The 16418-nt window shown below is 35.4% G+C and overlaps 1 protein-coding gene across 1 annotated transcript; it reads right to left on the minus strand.

Annotated features, from left to right (window-relative positions):
- Positions 1-1487: 1487 nt before the first annotated feature.
- LOC148788424 (uncharacterized) lies at positions 1488-12183 on the minus strand. The gene is made up of 4 exons (XM_088880069.1): positions 11973-12183; positions 11734-11919; positions 3063-4029; positions 1488-1822 (listed from the first exon to the last, which is right to left on the minus strand). The coding sequence occupies exons 1-3, from the start codon at positions 12181-12183 to the stop codon at positions 3104-3106; spliced, it is 1323 nt and encodes a 440-aa protein (XP_088736195.1). The 3' UTR covers positions 1488-1822; positions 3063-3103.
- Positions 12184-16418: the final 4235 nt, after the last annotated feature.

Here is a 16418-nt window from a genome sequence, read left to right on the forward strand (position 1 = left end):
TGTTCCAAACAAAAATATACCCGTGCCTAAAACTATTGCAAAGATCGACAAAAAAATCATTCAAAGATCGTTTCTATATTTATCACCAATACAAAAAAAAAAAAAAAAACAGTTTTAAAATTCAAGCACAAGGATTCCAAAAATCATTGCAAAAGTAACCCAACAGAAATACAGTAACTGTTCCAAATTTCATCAAAACCGTTCCAATTAAAAAAATAATTTTTTTGATAAATTTAATACTAGGAACGATTTTTCATATAATGTTACGGAGCCCGTCCCAAATAGGAATGGTCTTGCATGAACTATTCCTAAGTATTTGTAACACCATTTATAAGGATGGATGTCCAACCGTCCCAAAATCGTTCCAAAAACCGCTCCCAATTAGTTTGGTATCTTAAAAACCATTCTAGATACAAAAGAAAAAACAAATAAATTGTTCCTAAACCTGCCCCAAATTCCGCCCTTTTTTTTCTAGTGTAATGAAGTTTTGTTGAAGGAATTTTTAGTCTTTTTTAAAAATTTATTTATTTTTTTGCCAGATAAATGAAGGGTGTCTTTGTATTGCAGATTTTTTTTTGCAAGCATTTTAATGTTTTACAAACCTCAAGGAGGATAATGTAATTTTCTACCTAACAAGGATGTATTTGTAATTATACTAAATCTCAAAAGGTGTGGATTTACTTCACCCTAATATATAAGATAATCCCTGCAAAAAACAGCTAGGTTAGCAAAGAAAAAATAAAATATTACATTTAAGTAAAAAATATGTGAGATCATAACATTTAACTCCCTTAATATTTTAAAATATTACAATTTGGTCCAAAGGGCATTTTTGTTTCAAAATTGGTCAAATAATAGTCAAACATTTTATTAGGGATATTTTGGGTATAATATGTGATAAATTCACCGAAAACCTATCCATTGAGTTAAATGTTAGATGGGACAAACCTCAAGGAGGGTAAATATAATTTTTGATTTAATAGAAATATATTTGTAATTATGTCAAACTTAAGGGATTTGATGTAATTTACCCTTATTTTTTTTATTTATCACAAGTGTGCAGCTTATTTTATTGCAGAGACATTTTTTTTAATCTTTCATAACTGGGCAGCTTATCTTTTTGCAAAATTTAGTGGAAAAACTTGTCATTTTATCGTGAGATGCATTCAAATTGTGACATATTAGGATATAATTCCCTTCAAAAAAGTCTAGTGAGTTTCAAACCATGAAAAACCACCTTTGACCTTTCAAAAGTGGGTTTTCATCCCTCACATAACAGTTTAAATAGGGTTAGGACTAAAAGTGCAAAAGTTTTTCTTTCTGGGAGATCAAAATTGCTGAGCCGTAATGTGTGGGACCAAAATTAAACAGTATCTATCTAGTGGGACCAAAATTGCAATTTTTCCCCCATATATTCTCTTTATCTCTGACAGAAACAAAAAAAGAAGCAAAAAAGAGTTGCAATTCAGTCAAAAGTGCCAACTTAATTGATATATAGAATTATAATTTATACAAAAGTTGTTAACATTCACACGTTTCTTAATTTGTCATCTGTCCAAACAGAGCACATCATGTACAAAAAATCCACAACATTTGTAAAGTGGCAAAACAAATCATCAAACAAGTATCTTTCTCGCTTTACAAAAAGGCAACATATTCATGTTGGCTAGTCATGATAAAAATTCACATCCTACACAAAAACAAGTGCCCTGTTTTGTCTACTTCTTTCTCTTCCCCTTATCCTTGAGTTGTTCAGATTGCATTGCAGTGTTCAAGTTTGACAATGTGACATTGTTTACCATCCTTCATAATGGTTGGTCCACTTGAATAAGGCACAAAAAGAACATGTAAATGCTAAAGGGTTAGATACAAAATAGAAATTGCATACGATACATAACCACTTGAAAAATGCTTACTTGTTATTAGATACAAAACCACACTTGTTTTTTTTGTTCATCTAATACTGCCTTTTTCCTAAGTCAAATACGGCTTCTCCGAAGAACATATTCTCTGATTTGTACTCCGTCTTTCTTTTTCACTTTTTCGTTAGAACAGTTGGTTGGCTATGCATCTGATTCTCTAAAAATATGTTTCTGGGATGTAACTGTTTCATTCTTTAACTTCTTGTTCCCCTGCCCTTCTCTTTATTTTTCTTATTTACTTACACTATTTTTCTTCATTTTCTCTTTGGGCCACCAGCAGCAGCAAGATGGGATTTATAGTAAGGATGTTGGGGCCATGAAATTACCGCAAGAGTAATCATTCAAGACTAGAGACTTCCAATGCCATATTTCATGATTAGAATGTGAGACAATGCATTGTATAAAAACATAATTAATGAAAGGAATATGAATGCAAACATCTTAATGTACTTCTCCTGTGTTCTGCTTGTAACCTGCTTGCATTCGCATCCTAATAATATTGTCATGAAATCCATTCTCCAAATCCTTACTTCAAATCCAAATCTCTGTCCAAATACACCCTTAATGATTTTAGCCAAGGGGAAAAAGAGAACCGGCCATATGTTTGTGGCTTATGCAACAACAAAATAAAATTTGTCTAACCATTCAACCTTTTACTGTCTCTGAAATATTAGATTGGAATCTTATCTGAACTAATAAGCCAAAGGTAGTTTGGTAAACCTGGGATCATAATCTAGTATGACTGAAGCATTAGCCCTTTCTCCATCCTTGGGAACTCGTTAAGAATTCTTTATGACATTCTTAGCCATAGTATTTGTGCATTCTAAGTGCAGCTGCTGCTGCCTATGAGGCAAATATTTTATCTGCTTCCTAACTTGTGACTTGATTCTCTTTTATTAGTTATGACATGAAGACTTCATTGTGCAAACAGGCAAGTGCACCTAATTTATGTAATAATCTGAAGACCTGCTTTAAAATTTCGAAGACTAGAACTCTGTCAAAGACATAAAAAGGACTCCATCAAATCTAATTTTCCACAAAAACAGACATCAACTCAACAAAACAGCATATATAACTGATATCAACATTCAGAAACAACTAAAAACTAACACTAAGATGGACAGCAACAGTATGTTATACCTGTTCAAAAGCCAAAAAGTCTCTTAAATCCTTCATTTGCTTCAGAGTAGATTGTGCAAGTCCCTCCTAATCAAATCAATCCTTTTAAGCTCCAGGCTAAGCTCTGCAGCTTTCACATCCCTCCACTTCTCTTCCAGCTCCTGTAACTTCTCTCTGCCAATCAAAAGGAATTTCTCCTTGATGAAGTTGGGATATCCATTTTCATTCAAAGACAATACCAAGAGTGGGTACGCAGAAGCAAACTCCTCTTTGTCAATCTTCCCCGTTTTTTTTTGGTTCTTCATTATCTCTTTGTCTGCATCATGCTCTTTCCCAGCCCGTTTTCTCTTCTTTTGGAATCTGCTTCTGTCTCCCTTTTGTGGTGTCTCCTTTTCTTTTTCAGCATGTTTATCCCCAGCTTCGCATTTATCTTCTCCCCACAGTGTCTTCGACACATCAAACACAGCGGATTCATGGGCGTCCAAGAAATCAACCCAGTCCCCATTGGCGCGAGCTTTTTTAAAATTGTTCTCAAACTTGCCCTTGAGCCTACGAATCTCCTCAGACACCTGAGTTCTGGTAAACTGATGCTGGAGATTGTCCTTGATGAAGTTGTAAAACTCGGTCCACTTGTTGTTCCTCCCGTCAGCCCAGAAAACGGCGAGGCCTTTAAGCAGAGCGATTTCATCCTCTTCGGAGAATATCTTAGAGAAAGGGGTGTTCTTCACGCTAGGTTTTGCGGCAGGCATGATGATGAAATTGGACGAAGACGAAGATGGGGAAGAGCACTCCGACTCCTCTTTTCCAGATACGGGTCCTTCTTCTTCACGCGGTGGATTCAACTTGGTCTTCTTCGGAGGCACTGCTGCTGTGCTTTCCTCTTCTTCGCTTTTGGAGTCTGAGTCAGAATCGGTTTCTTCGTCTGCCTCGTGAGTAGTTTGTTGCTTATCTTCTTCGTCTTCCCAACAAACTGAGCGACGGCCGAGTCCTTTTTTATAGTTTTTTGAAAATTTGGTTTTTTGAATTTTTTTATTATTAATTATGCATTTTTTTAATTTTTTATAAAATTTGATTTTTCTAAAAAATTTTAAGTTGTATAATTAATTAGATTTATTATGTGCATTGGATGCACATATTTTCTACCGTCCGTTAATTGTAAATTACGAACCTATATTTTCTTCGTATAATTTATTTTGTGAATTGGATATCATGAATTGTTGTATTACATGAGATGTATACTTTGAAATGTATGGACGGATGATCATGAAGCCCAACTTATATGACCCACTAAGCCCGCAGTGAGTTTATGGTCAGTAAGGTGGTCCTATGTTACTACAAAATATTTTACCCATCAACATATAGATGGGCCTTGTAATTTTTTCGTGGGCCTCCTCCTCCATGGACCTTCTTCTCCCTAGGCTTGCTTAAAAATAAAAACCTCACAAAAATTTCCTATACTACTCTCATTATATTTAAAAAGAAACCCCGACCAGAAATCGGGGGAAGTACATTAGGAGGAAGATAGCAAGTCTTATTATTGCAAGCCTAAAAACGAGAGGGAGAGAGAAGATAGCATTCCAACCAATAAACATACAAAAGGTCGTGGGCTTCGTGATCATCCACTAATACATTTCAAAGTATACATCTTATGTAATACAATAATTCATGATATCCAATATTAGAAAATAAATTATACAAAGAAAGCACATATTCGTAATTTGCAATTAAAAGATAATAGAAAATATGTGCATCCAATGCATATAATAAATCTAATTAGTTATGCAATTTTAATATTTTTGGAAAAATTCAATTTTATCAAAAAATGAAAAAGAACAACATAATTAATAATGAAGAAAATTTCAAGAAAATCAAATTTTTGAAAAACGGCGAAAAATAACCCACCATCGGTTGTCTGCCCTGCAGTGCGTGCTGACGTTGATGCCTGCGCGCCCGCCGTGTCTACTACGTTCATAGTGTGCGTGTCGGCCCAGGCTATGCGCAGGCTCCCTTGCCTGGGCGCGGGCCTGGCCGTGTGAGCACTGTGCACCAACAACAACAGTTCATGCTGCGATTTTCTTTCTTTTTTGTGTTTAATTTAAAATAGCAAAATAAAGCATAAACCCTAAAAAATTTTAAATTTTTCACATGCTTTAAACATCCATAAATGCAAAAAATGAATGAGCCATTTTTATCATATAACCAATAAACGAAAAGCGATAGAAACATGCTTCTAAAGCCGTAAAAAGCACGTTAACACATAACCATCGGCCCCTACATCGAACAGGTCTCTGATACCACTTGAAGGGATCTGTGGTACGGCCTGGGAAAGCTCTTGCGGGATTGACAAATAAAACGCATAATAGCAAAATTTTAAATGCAAAATTTAACGAATCCAAGGGGTGTACCCTTGGAGTTTTTGGGCGTTCGATTAATCATTGTTCAATGGACTTTTATTAGGCTTAATTTAATTTGATTAAATCAAGCCCGGTCCATACTTGAAGTACAACCCCATTTGACGGTAGTTGGAGCAAGTTAAGAAGGAGTTGAAACTCCTCACCATGATCAAGATAATGGAGTGGTTATTTCATCATGGTTGAACGTTATATGCATGTATGTATAGATTGTCTTGGTGGCAAACTTGGTGGTTATTGAATTTTGAATTCAATTGTATGTAATATACAAAACTACATACATATCATGCATAACCAACACCTAAGTCATGAAAATTTGCTCTCTTTTCTCTTCAAAAATTTTTGTTCAACTAAAGTGAACAGGAGAACGTAAATGAAACAACGCACGTTGCTGTTCAACTATAAAAACAAAAGGTAAAGTTCCATGTTTTGTTTCTACGCTTTTTGTTTCATCCTATAGCCACTTGCCTAGCATGTTCATTTGTTCATTATTATGCTTTTGACAAACACCAAACGCCCGGGAATTTCAAAGGGAAAACCATTTTGATTCATTTTTAATAATTTTTTCATTTCACGCTTTTGCCGCGTTTACGGGTCATACCGATTCTTTCAGTGGTATTAGAGCCCGATTCGGTGTTGTGATTTTAGGATTAACATGTTACTAATAATTGAGCATGAACAACTTGTTTAATATGCTTTTGGAAAGCATGTTTTATGATTTTGTAGTATGATTATATGTTTAGAAAATACGTATTAATTTTGCTTTTAAATTATGAATATCTATGCATTTTTTGAAAATTGGATTTATGAATGATTTTATTTCAGTTTTTAATTGTATCAATTCAAAAAAAAAAAATTAAAAAATGGAGTTGTATGGCAGTGGCGTGCGCGCGCCCGCTAGCGTGCGAGCCGGCTGGGCAGTGCGCGGGCAGCAGCAGACGGCCGTTTGCTGTCGAAACCGCTAGGCCTTTTGGTGTCGTTTTTTCCAAAAATTGAATTTTCATGTTTTCTACAATTTTTCTGAAATTATTTGTTCTGACTAATTTTAATTTTGGTTAAATTAAATTTTTTTAAAATTAAATTGTGCCTTAAATTAATTTGAAAATAATTTCCAAGAAAACAAAAAAAATATAAATTGGATGTTGATTGATATTCATTTTTTAATTGCGTTATTAGTACCTTATTTTCTGCATTTAACTATGTTTTTGGTGTTAGATATTGGATATCTATTGTCAAATACATGGATTGTATTCATTTGTATAACATGTTTATATTTGATATAAATGTGTTAATTATTGTTTGTTGGATAAACAATGGGGATGATCACGGAGCCCATTGGCCGAATGCATGATTTAATATTATGTTGGGTGAGGCCTGCGTGCCTCTTTGTTTTAATTCATTTTTTCGCTTTTTGTCCTTGAAATAATAAGGCTTGCTTTTTTCCTCCTTTTGTACTCCCCCGACTTTTGATTGGGTTTCCAATTTCAATTATAATGAGTTTAGTTAGGAATGTGGGGTTTATTTATTTTGAATAAATATAAGCTTCCAAAGAGATGGAACTCACGACGGAAGAAGAACAAAGAGGAAGGCCCATTAGATGATAATGTGTTACTATTTTGTAATAGTCAGGGTCATACGCTACATTGACTATAGACTCACTGCGCGCTCAGTGGGTTAAAATGTGGCTTGTGATCATCCAACAGGGCCGTGCTAGGCTTGTTTCTGCATGTGGTGTGTATTTTAATATTTGGAGTATGATGTGTTTGGAATGTATCTGTTTATACTCAATGATTAAAATTGATGCGTGCAAGATCTTATAATGATGAGGTCTCTGTTATAGCAAAACTTAACTCTCACTTGGATGGTCTAAGTTAAATATTAGGGCCACAATGGATTGAAATTCAAATGATTTGATTAAATCCTAGCCTTCCATCCACAACAATATGGTGTGGATGCTACTTCACCCATTCGTGGCCTCACGAGTCGTGACACATTTGGAATGAAAAGAAAGCTACACTATTGTTGTGAACTAATGGAATATACTCCTATTTTCCTGTCTCACTAGTCGTGGGGGCCGGCAGATGAGATATTCGTTTGGTTGATGGGTCGGGCCTAACGCTAAGTAGCGTGATTTGCTTGGAGTCCTTGAGATCACGTGAAGACGTGAGGCAAAATAACTTGGGGATCTCATTGGATGAGAATGATATAGGTTACCTCCTACAAAGCCTTTTCTTGTGTGAATCGTAAAAGAGGGACATGGAGAATTGCGTTTGTGGTTTTGACGGCACGATTAACCCATGCAGTTTAACACTATAAGATGACAGTTACATCAAAATAATACTAACATTTATGAATATATAAATTTATTCCGTACTGTGTATACATCAATGTCAAATAAATTTTTTTATTTTTTTAATGTATTTAAATTATATTGTTCCACTACAATGATATGTTTCCACAGCATTAATTATTTAGAGTAATCTTTGTAACATCTACACAAAACTATGTCGTATCCATAGTTTGTATTACCCTTTGTAATGATTTTTTACACGGCTACCATACACTACATTATTTATATCAACATTTTTAACGGCTTTTTACATGGCTATATTATTGTAATTCCTTTTGTAATGATCTTTTAATTTTTGTATCTCTCTTAGTAACGATTTTTATAACGGCCTTGGCCGTTCCACTCCTCTTTCTTCTTATCGATTTTTTTCTCTCTCTCTTTGTCTGCAATTCGCCAGCCCCCTGGCCCACCTCCGCCCTCCGCCTGCCACCTCCAACCATCAGGTAAATTACAAGGGCCTCCCCTGAGATTTGACATAATTACAAACACCCTCTCATTATTTGATAAATTACAGATACCCCCTAATGTTTGTGAATTGACGTAATTTTTGGATGGAGGTATGAAATTATTAATTCTGTCCTTATTGTATTTTTTTAAAAAAGTAAAAATAAAAATTCATAAAAAGAATCAGACAAAGTGGATGAAAAATTTTGAAATATTATAAAAAAATATCATCCACTTAATCCATAAAATAATTTTTTTTTAAGAAAAAAATAAATAAAATTACAATTCTTAATCCACATGGACGTTTTGGTTGGTTCACTATAAAAATAGACAATATTTAATGAATTGGACTTTTTGTTAGACGCTTCTTAAAATTATGGGCTCTTTATATTTTTTCAAATAATGAGAAGATATTCATAATTATGTCAAACTTTAAAAGATTGTTGTAACTTACTCTTAATATTGTATCAAATAGTAATTTTTTTTCCTTAGTAACAAAACAGGGAAGAATCATTATCATTAATTTGACCAAAAATCTCCTATGTTTTTTCTAAAATGAATTTTCGTAGATTTCGGCTGTCCGAATAATGATTCGTCAAAATCTAGTTAAGAAATGGAAATCAAAATGAATCATTATCCTTTTGGAACATTACACACATTCTGTCTTGGCATTTTTGTACAGCTTTATTTGCAGGTATTGTGCGATCCACGACGTGGTGGGATAACAAAAATCCTTTTTGACTCGCCATAATTTTTCTTCGACACCTGTTCGGGTATTTTGTTGTAAGGGAGTAGTACTCCATGTTTATTGTTGCTCTATTTGTAAGGGAGTAGTACTCCATGTTTATTGTTGCTCTATTTGTAAGGGAGTAGTACTCCTTGTTTATTGTTTTACTAGAAATTCTAGGGAGGTAGCTCTACTCGCTGTAATTATTTTGTGAATTTTAATATAGAAGGACTGGGGATTCCGAAAAGCTCCCCCAACCTCTAGGTAGTTTTTGTTAAAAAAAAAAAATGGAAATCAAAAGAGTACAATCTCCTAATTTTTTTAATTTATTTGAATATTTGTTTAATTTAGTTTAATGTTTGTTGTTATTTTTGTTGATAAATGTGTTAAATTTTACAAAAAATTTTAAAAAAATTACATTTCATTACATTTAAAAAAGTTTATGTAAATTTATTAAATTTCAGAAATTTTGGAAGCTTTTCTGAAATTTTTTCCGAATTTCTGAAAATTTAAATAATTTTTCCAAGTTTTTAAAATAACTAAAATTATTTTTAAATTCTATAAAATAAGATTTTTTTTAAATTTCTGCAATTTTTAAAAATTTTGGAAATTTTTTAAAATTACTGAAAATTTTTAAATTCTATAATTTAAAAATAAAATCCAGATTTTTTAAAATTTCTGAAATATTTTTGAATTTCTATAATTTTATTAAAATTTCAGAAATCTTTGAAGCTCTTCTAAAATTTTTCCGAATTTCTGAAAATTTAAATAACTTTTTCCAATTTTTTAAAATAACTGAATTTTTTTTATAATTCTATAATTTTATTAAAAAAAAAGAAATTTTTTTATATTTTAGAATCTTTTTTGAATTTCTGAAATTTTTTAAAATTACTGATTTTTTTTTAAAAAAAAGAAATCCAATTTTTTTAAGATTTCAGAAATATTTTTGAATTTTTGGAATTTTAAAAATATATATGGAATTTTTTAAAATTACAGAATTTCTTTTTAAAAATATATAGGAAAAAATAACCTTAAAAAAAACTTAAAAGAAACTGCTTGATAAAAGCAGAGAAATGGAGAAGGTTGTACTCGTGGCATGGATATTAGTACTTAGCGTATGGACTACAAAGAGAGAGAGGGAGAGAAAACTCAAAGTGTGAGTTTGTTGTTTGTGGTGTGGTTGAAGAGACAAGCCTTTATATAGGCATAAAATATTCAGTAATTAAAAACAACAATGAAGATAAAATTAATGGCCATGAATCCCCATCCGAAATCGAAAGCTGATTTTGAACAAAAATTATTATTTCATCTCATCCAATTGCAATTTGATGCTGATTTTGAAAAACTGTTTCATTACATTCCATATTGAATTGAATGCTTTTCAAGGAAAATGAAAATGGATGTTGGCAATAGAAATGTATTTTCAATTCTATGGGTTTCCACAAAAAAAAAAAAATCCCAACAATCCCCCACAAACTCATAGATTTGTACTCAAGTTTCCATAACTTGCTTTCAACAATGGTACCTTTCGATTTGAACCACTGTCTAAGTTATCTGACGCCAGTTATCGCCAGGTCAAATGGAACTAAGCCTTGAATTTAAGCCTGTGAGTGTGATAACGTCGGTCAGTAACAACCAAGCCACCAGCTTTGTGTTGATCTTTAGGGTTGACACTTAGGCATGTGTCCTGATCCTGTTCATAAATGCTTTCAGGAATAACCCAATTCCTTAGTTGCGGCCAAACAACGACATTCACTTAGTTGGACGTCTCCAGGGATGCACTGCTAGCATCTCGTCTTATAAAACTTGACCCCATTCAGAGATAAACTCTTACTATACTTGCAGTAGCAGCACCTTCCAGAATTTCAGGGGACGGACTCCAGATATATAGTATCAGTCTGTTTGGTGCTCTGACATACCCTTACGACTTGTTGATACCACATTGAACTTTCTTTGTAGGATCTCCACTCAAAAGGTTGGGTTTCCGTCGTAGATACATCACTCATGGGTTTTTAGTCCCATTCCCAATCTGGATTTATAAACATGTGACAGATTCAATCCTTTCGTCAAAGGATCAGCCAAATTGTCCTTTGTTCCCACAAAGTCAATGCCAATTACTCTGTCTGACACTATGCCCTTATAGACTTCAGTCTAACTTGGATGTGTCGTTTGGTCTTTTGATTGTATTTACGACTCCTCACATTGATATTGTGGTTTGGCTATCACAATGTACAACAATCGGTGGAAGATGCTGACTTACAATGGAAAGTTGTGTTAACAACCCAAATAGCCATTCTGCCTCGGTACTAGTCGTATCTAACGCACATAACTCGGCTTCAAACGTAGACCGGGTTACCAAAGTCTATTTTGCAGACTTCCAGGAGACTGCGCCCCTACCTAAGGTAAACACATATCCTGAACACCTATTACTCCCAAAGTTTTTGGCTATCCAGCTAGCATCATTATATCACTCAAGAATAGCAGGGAATTTTTCATAATGTATAGCTAGTGATACCGTGCCCTTTAGGTACCGTAGTACTCTATCCAAAGCACTCCAATGGGTTTTGTCAAGACAACTAGTGTATCTAGCCATCTTAGAGATAGAAAAGGATATATCCGGTCTCGTGCCATTTGCCAGATACTGTAAGCTCCCAATAATTTGGGAATACGTTAGCTATGCAAGTGAAACACCACTTTCATTTTTTAATAAAGCTACAGAAGGATCATATGGTGTTTTTACAATTCTACTGTTTTGATAACCAAATTTCTCAATTATCTTCTCAACATAATGAGATTGAGAAATGACTATTCCATCAGTTGAACGAGTCAACTTGATGCCAAGAATCACATTAGCCTCACCCATATCCTTCATTTCAAACTTATTTTTCAAAAATAACTTGGTTTCAGTAATAATATTTAGACATGATCCTATTAACAGAATATCATCTACATACAGGCATAGAATTATCATTTATTTCCTTTAACCATGCAGTATATACACTTATCATTCTCATTTACAGTGAAGCCAAACGCAAGAATAGTTTTATCAAACTTTTCATGCCACTGTTTAGGTGCTCGTTTAAATCCATATAGAGACTTAACAAGTTTACAAACTTTATGCTCGTTACCATGAGCTACAAAACCCTCAGGCTGATCTATGTAAATTTGTTCCTCGAGTTCACCATACAAGAAGGTTGTTTTCACATCCATCTGATGAATCGGGAGATTATACACCGAAGCAAGTGCTATAAGCACCCGAATTTGTAGTGAATCGAGCTACCGGAGAATAGGTATCGAAATAGTCTATTCCCTCCTTTTTTTTAAACCCTTTAGCCACCAATCAGACTTTAAACTTATCTATGGTCCCATCAGGCTTCAGTTTCCTTTTAATGATCCACTTACCCAATAGTAGTACACCTCGGAGGGAGATCGACTAGCACCCACGTTCCATTGGAAACAATGGAGTCCATCTCACTTTTGGCAGCTTCTTTCCACTGCTTGGCTTCTTCAGAAGCCATAACATCTTTGAAAGTGATCGGATCATCCCCGATGTCGTAAGTGACAAAGTCACTTTCAAAATTCTTGACAATCCTAGCTCTCTTACTCCGTCTATGTTCATTTGACTTCTCATGAGTCTGATTAGAACTACTAGGGCTAACCCCTACATTTGACATCTTTTCCACATGTTCAGGAATAGATGTGGAGGCAAGTGAATCATCAGGCGAAATATTTGAAGGTACTGCATAACGAAATTCAACTATTGTGTTGACCTCAATGCTTGGAATTTCTGATTTAATAACCAGAAATATTAGAGTATAACTTGTCTCCACATAGCCCAAGAACACAACATCAACCATCTTAGGACCCAATTTCTTTCGTTTGTGTTATGGGACTAGCACTTTTTCTAGGCACCCCCACACTCGAAAGTATTTGAGGCTTGTTTCCTACCTTTCCACAATTCGAAAGGAGTACTCGTATTGTGTTTCAGAGGGAATCTATTCAGAATATGGCAAGCCATATTCAAAGCCTCTCCCCACAAATACTTTGGTAACCTAGAGGTTAGTAGGAGACTGTTAATTATGTCTTTTATGTTCTATTCTTTCATTCAGCTATTCCATTAGACGAAAGGGAATATGGAGGAGTCTCTTCATAAACAATGCCAAAAGTTTGACAATATTCGTTGAACTTACTCGACTCATACTCTCCTCCTCTATCGGACCTTAGTCTTTTAAGTTTCTTACCAGTTTGGGTTTCTGCTTCATTTTTAAATAAAATAAATTTATCTAAGACTTCATCCTTATTTTTTATGAGAAACACATTATAGTATCTACTGCAATCATCTATAAAGGTGATAAAATATCATTTGTGGTCCCTAGTCAAAACTCCATCGAACTCACGAATATCAGTATGAACTAAATCAAGTATTTTGGAATTCCTTTCAATTGACTGATAGGGTTTCCTAACTTATTTAGCTTCTACACAAACTTGGCATTTATTATTTCGTTCAATATTTTGACTAGGAATTAAATTCAAATTCATCATTCGTTTGATCAAATTTAGATTTAAATGACCTAACCTACTATGCCACAGAGTAGAAGATTCCACATTCAATATAATAGAATCAGAAATATCAATTTTATTATTATCAACTCGAACTTTGAACAAGCCATCGTCTAAATAGTCTTTACCGACAAAAATACCAAATTGCTGAATTACAACTTTATTAAATTTGAAAACCAATTCATATCTCTCCCTAACTATTACAGAACTACTAATGATATTTCTTCTGACAGTGGGTACATGATGAACTCTTTTTAGCGATAGAATGCGCTCTGAAGGAAGTTTCAAGTCCACGCTTCCCATCCCAAATACTTCAGATGTACTGGAGTTCCCCATGCTTACTGTTCTTCCACTGATGGCCTAATAAGACACAAAGAGAGATTTATCAGCACAAACCTGCACATTCGCTCCAGTGTCAATCAACCAATCATATGGTTCATAAATATTCAGGAGTTCGGGTTGTACAAATACATACCCGCGAGTTGCTCTTGAGGTGCTAGCACCGCTAGAACCTCCCACAACCATATTGACAGCTGTCTGCCCAGTTTTGGTTTTTTATTAGGACTAAGCTTGGCCCAGTGTCCAACCACAGGTTCCAGCCTTGCTTTTATTGATGGCTTTTGAGTTCGTGTTAATCTTATCCACTTTCTATTTCCCCACTATAAGATTGGCCCTTGGTTGATGTTCAACAGGCATCTTGTGCGTTTGATTTCTATGTTCTTCCTCAATGCTGATAGCAATCATAAGATCATCCAGAGACAATCTCCCTTTCTGATGCTTGAGTGTCATGCAAAAATTTTCCCAAGATTTGGGAAATTTGTCCACTATGGACATGACCAGAAACTTGTCGGGAAGCTTCATCTCAGCTTCAGCCAGAGTATGCTCGAGATTGATAATCTCATGAGTCTGTTCAGCTACAGATCAGTCCTCAACCATTTGATACCTCATGAACTTGGAAACAGAATACTTTTCGAGCCCTTGCTCTTTAGTATTATATTTTTGGACCAACTCAACTCACAGAGACTTAGCAGTGTAAGAATCGAAACAATAGACATCGAAGAGCGTATTTGACAAGGCTGACAAAATAGCTCCTCTGTCTATTTGATCCCTTTCTGTACATAAAGTGTGAGTTTGTTGTTTGTGGTGTGTTCCAAATGGTGAAGAGACAAGCCTTTATGTAGGCTTCAAAAATTCAGCAATTAAAAACAACAATGAAGACAAAATTAATGGCCATGAGTCCCCATCCAAAACCAAAAGATGATTGTGAACAAAAATTGTTGTTTCATCTCATCCAATTGCAATTTGAGGCTGATTTTGAAAAACTGTTTCATTGCATTAAATATTGAATTGGATGCTTTTCAAGGCAAATGAAAATGGATGTTGGCAATAGAAATGTATCTACAATTCTATGGGTTTCCACAAAAAAAAAAATCCCAACACAATCAACATCGTGTACAGGACCAATTTCTTTTATTTCTGGAACATGCTTGAGTACAAGAATGAATGTGATGGGTATATGCTGCAATATGCTAGGAAATGACAAAAACACCCTTCATTAAGGGTATTAATTTCCTTTCTCTAGAGGATCCGCGCCTCTTCTGTCGGGCGGGTCGCAGAGCACCCGACCCGATCCGAATAACAGCCTTGAAGACCCGGACAATCACAGTCGTCCGATCTGGACGCGAGCCAGTAGGATAAGGCCACGTGGCCCAGTCAATAGTATCCAGCTGTGCTCTATAAATAGACCCGAAATGACGTAATTAAAGGTAACTGTTCTGCATTTATTGAGATCGAACTTTGTGATTGCTTACTTTTCTCTCAATCAACCTAACTTGAGCGTCGAAGGGTCATTGTCGGGGACGTGTCCGACGAGCTCATTGTTCTTGTCTTATTCTCAGGGAACCCAAAATCTGATCTCAGAGGAGTTAGCTATCTGTGACGAGTTCGTATATAGGGATCGATGAATTCGTGCCGGATCAGTTGGTGCCGTCTGTGGGAACATCTAAGAAGTATCATCATGGAAGGTTCATCGAGGAGAAACGTCGAGGAAGAAGAGATGCCTAGGAAAGGAGGACCTACAATACAAATAACAAAAGATGAATTGCTAAGAATGATAGAAGAAGCGAGTCGGAATGCTATTGTAGAATATGAGAGAAGAACTGCGACCCCAGTAGTCAAAGAAACTGCTAGGAGGCAACTATTCGAAAAAACTGAGCCCCGTAGAGAGTCGAGGGAGCATAGTGAGCAGGAACGCCGGAGTAAACGACCGGCTTCATCGGAAGCTGGATCCAGCAGTCATATTCGAACAAAGAGAAGAGAGCCTGTGATATCGCGGGCAGAGGTCGAGAGCATGGGAAGACAGATAGAGAGCTTGAACAAACAAATCGACGAGTTGAAGAAACGAGGAGAGATAGTCTCACACAACAAGAATTCCCCTTTCAGTAATGATATTTTGGTTCAAACAGTCGAACCGGGTTTTAGAGTACCTGATTTGCAAAGGTACGACCGAATGAAGGATTCGCAGGAGCATGTGGCTGCATTTGAAATGGTGATGAACTTATACGGACAACCGGGTCCTATCATGGCAAAATTGTTAGCAACTACGCTCACGGGAAAGGCACAAGAATGGTTCACAAATTTGCCCTGGGGAAGCATTGAATCTTACGAACAGCTGGTACAAAAGTTCAATTTTCATTTGCGGCAACCCATTTGTTCAACATCCGATAGACGGAAGAGGAGACCTTGAAGAACTTCATGGAGAGGTTCAATAATGAGACGTTGGAGCTGCAAGAATTGAGGATTGACATGATCGTAAGTATTTTGATTCACAGGTTGAGGAAAGGTCCCTTCACATCTGCGCTCGCACGCGACCCTCCGGGGGATGT

This window comes from Sesamum indicum, linkage group LG4, assembly GCF_026168435.1.
Source record: "Sesamum indicum cultivar Baizhima isolate 11 linkage group LG4, ASM2616843v1, whole genome shotgun sequence".
NCBI lineage: Eukaryota > Viridiplantae > Streptophyta > Magnoliopsida > Lamiales > Pedaliaceae > Sesamum > Sesamum indicum.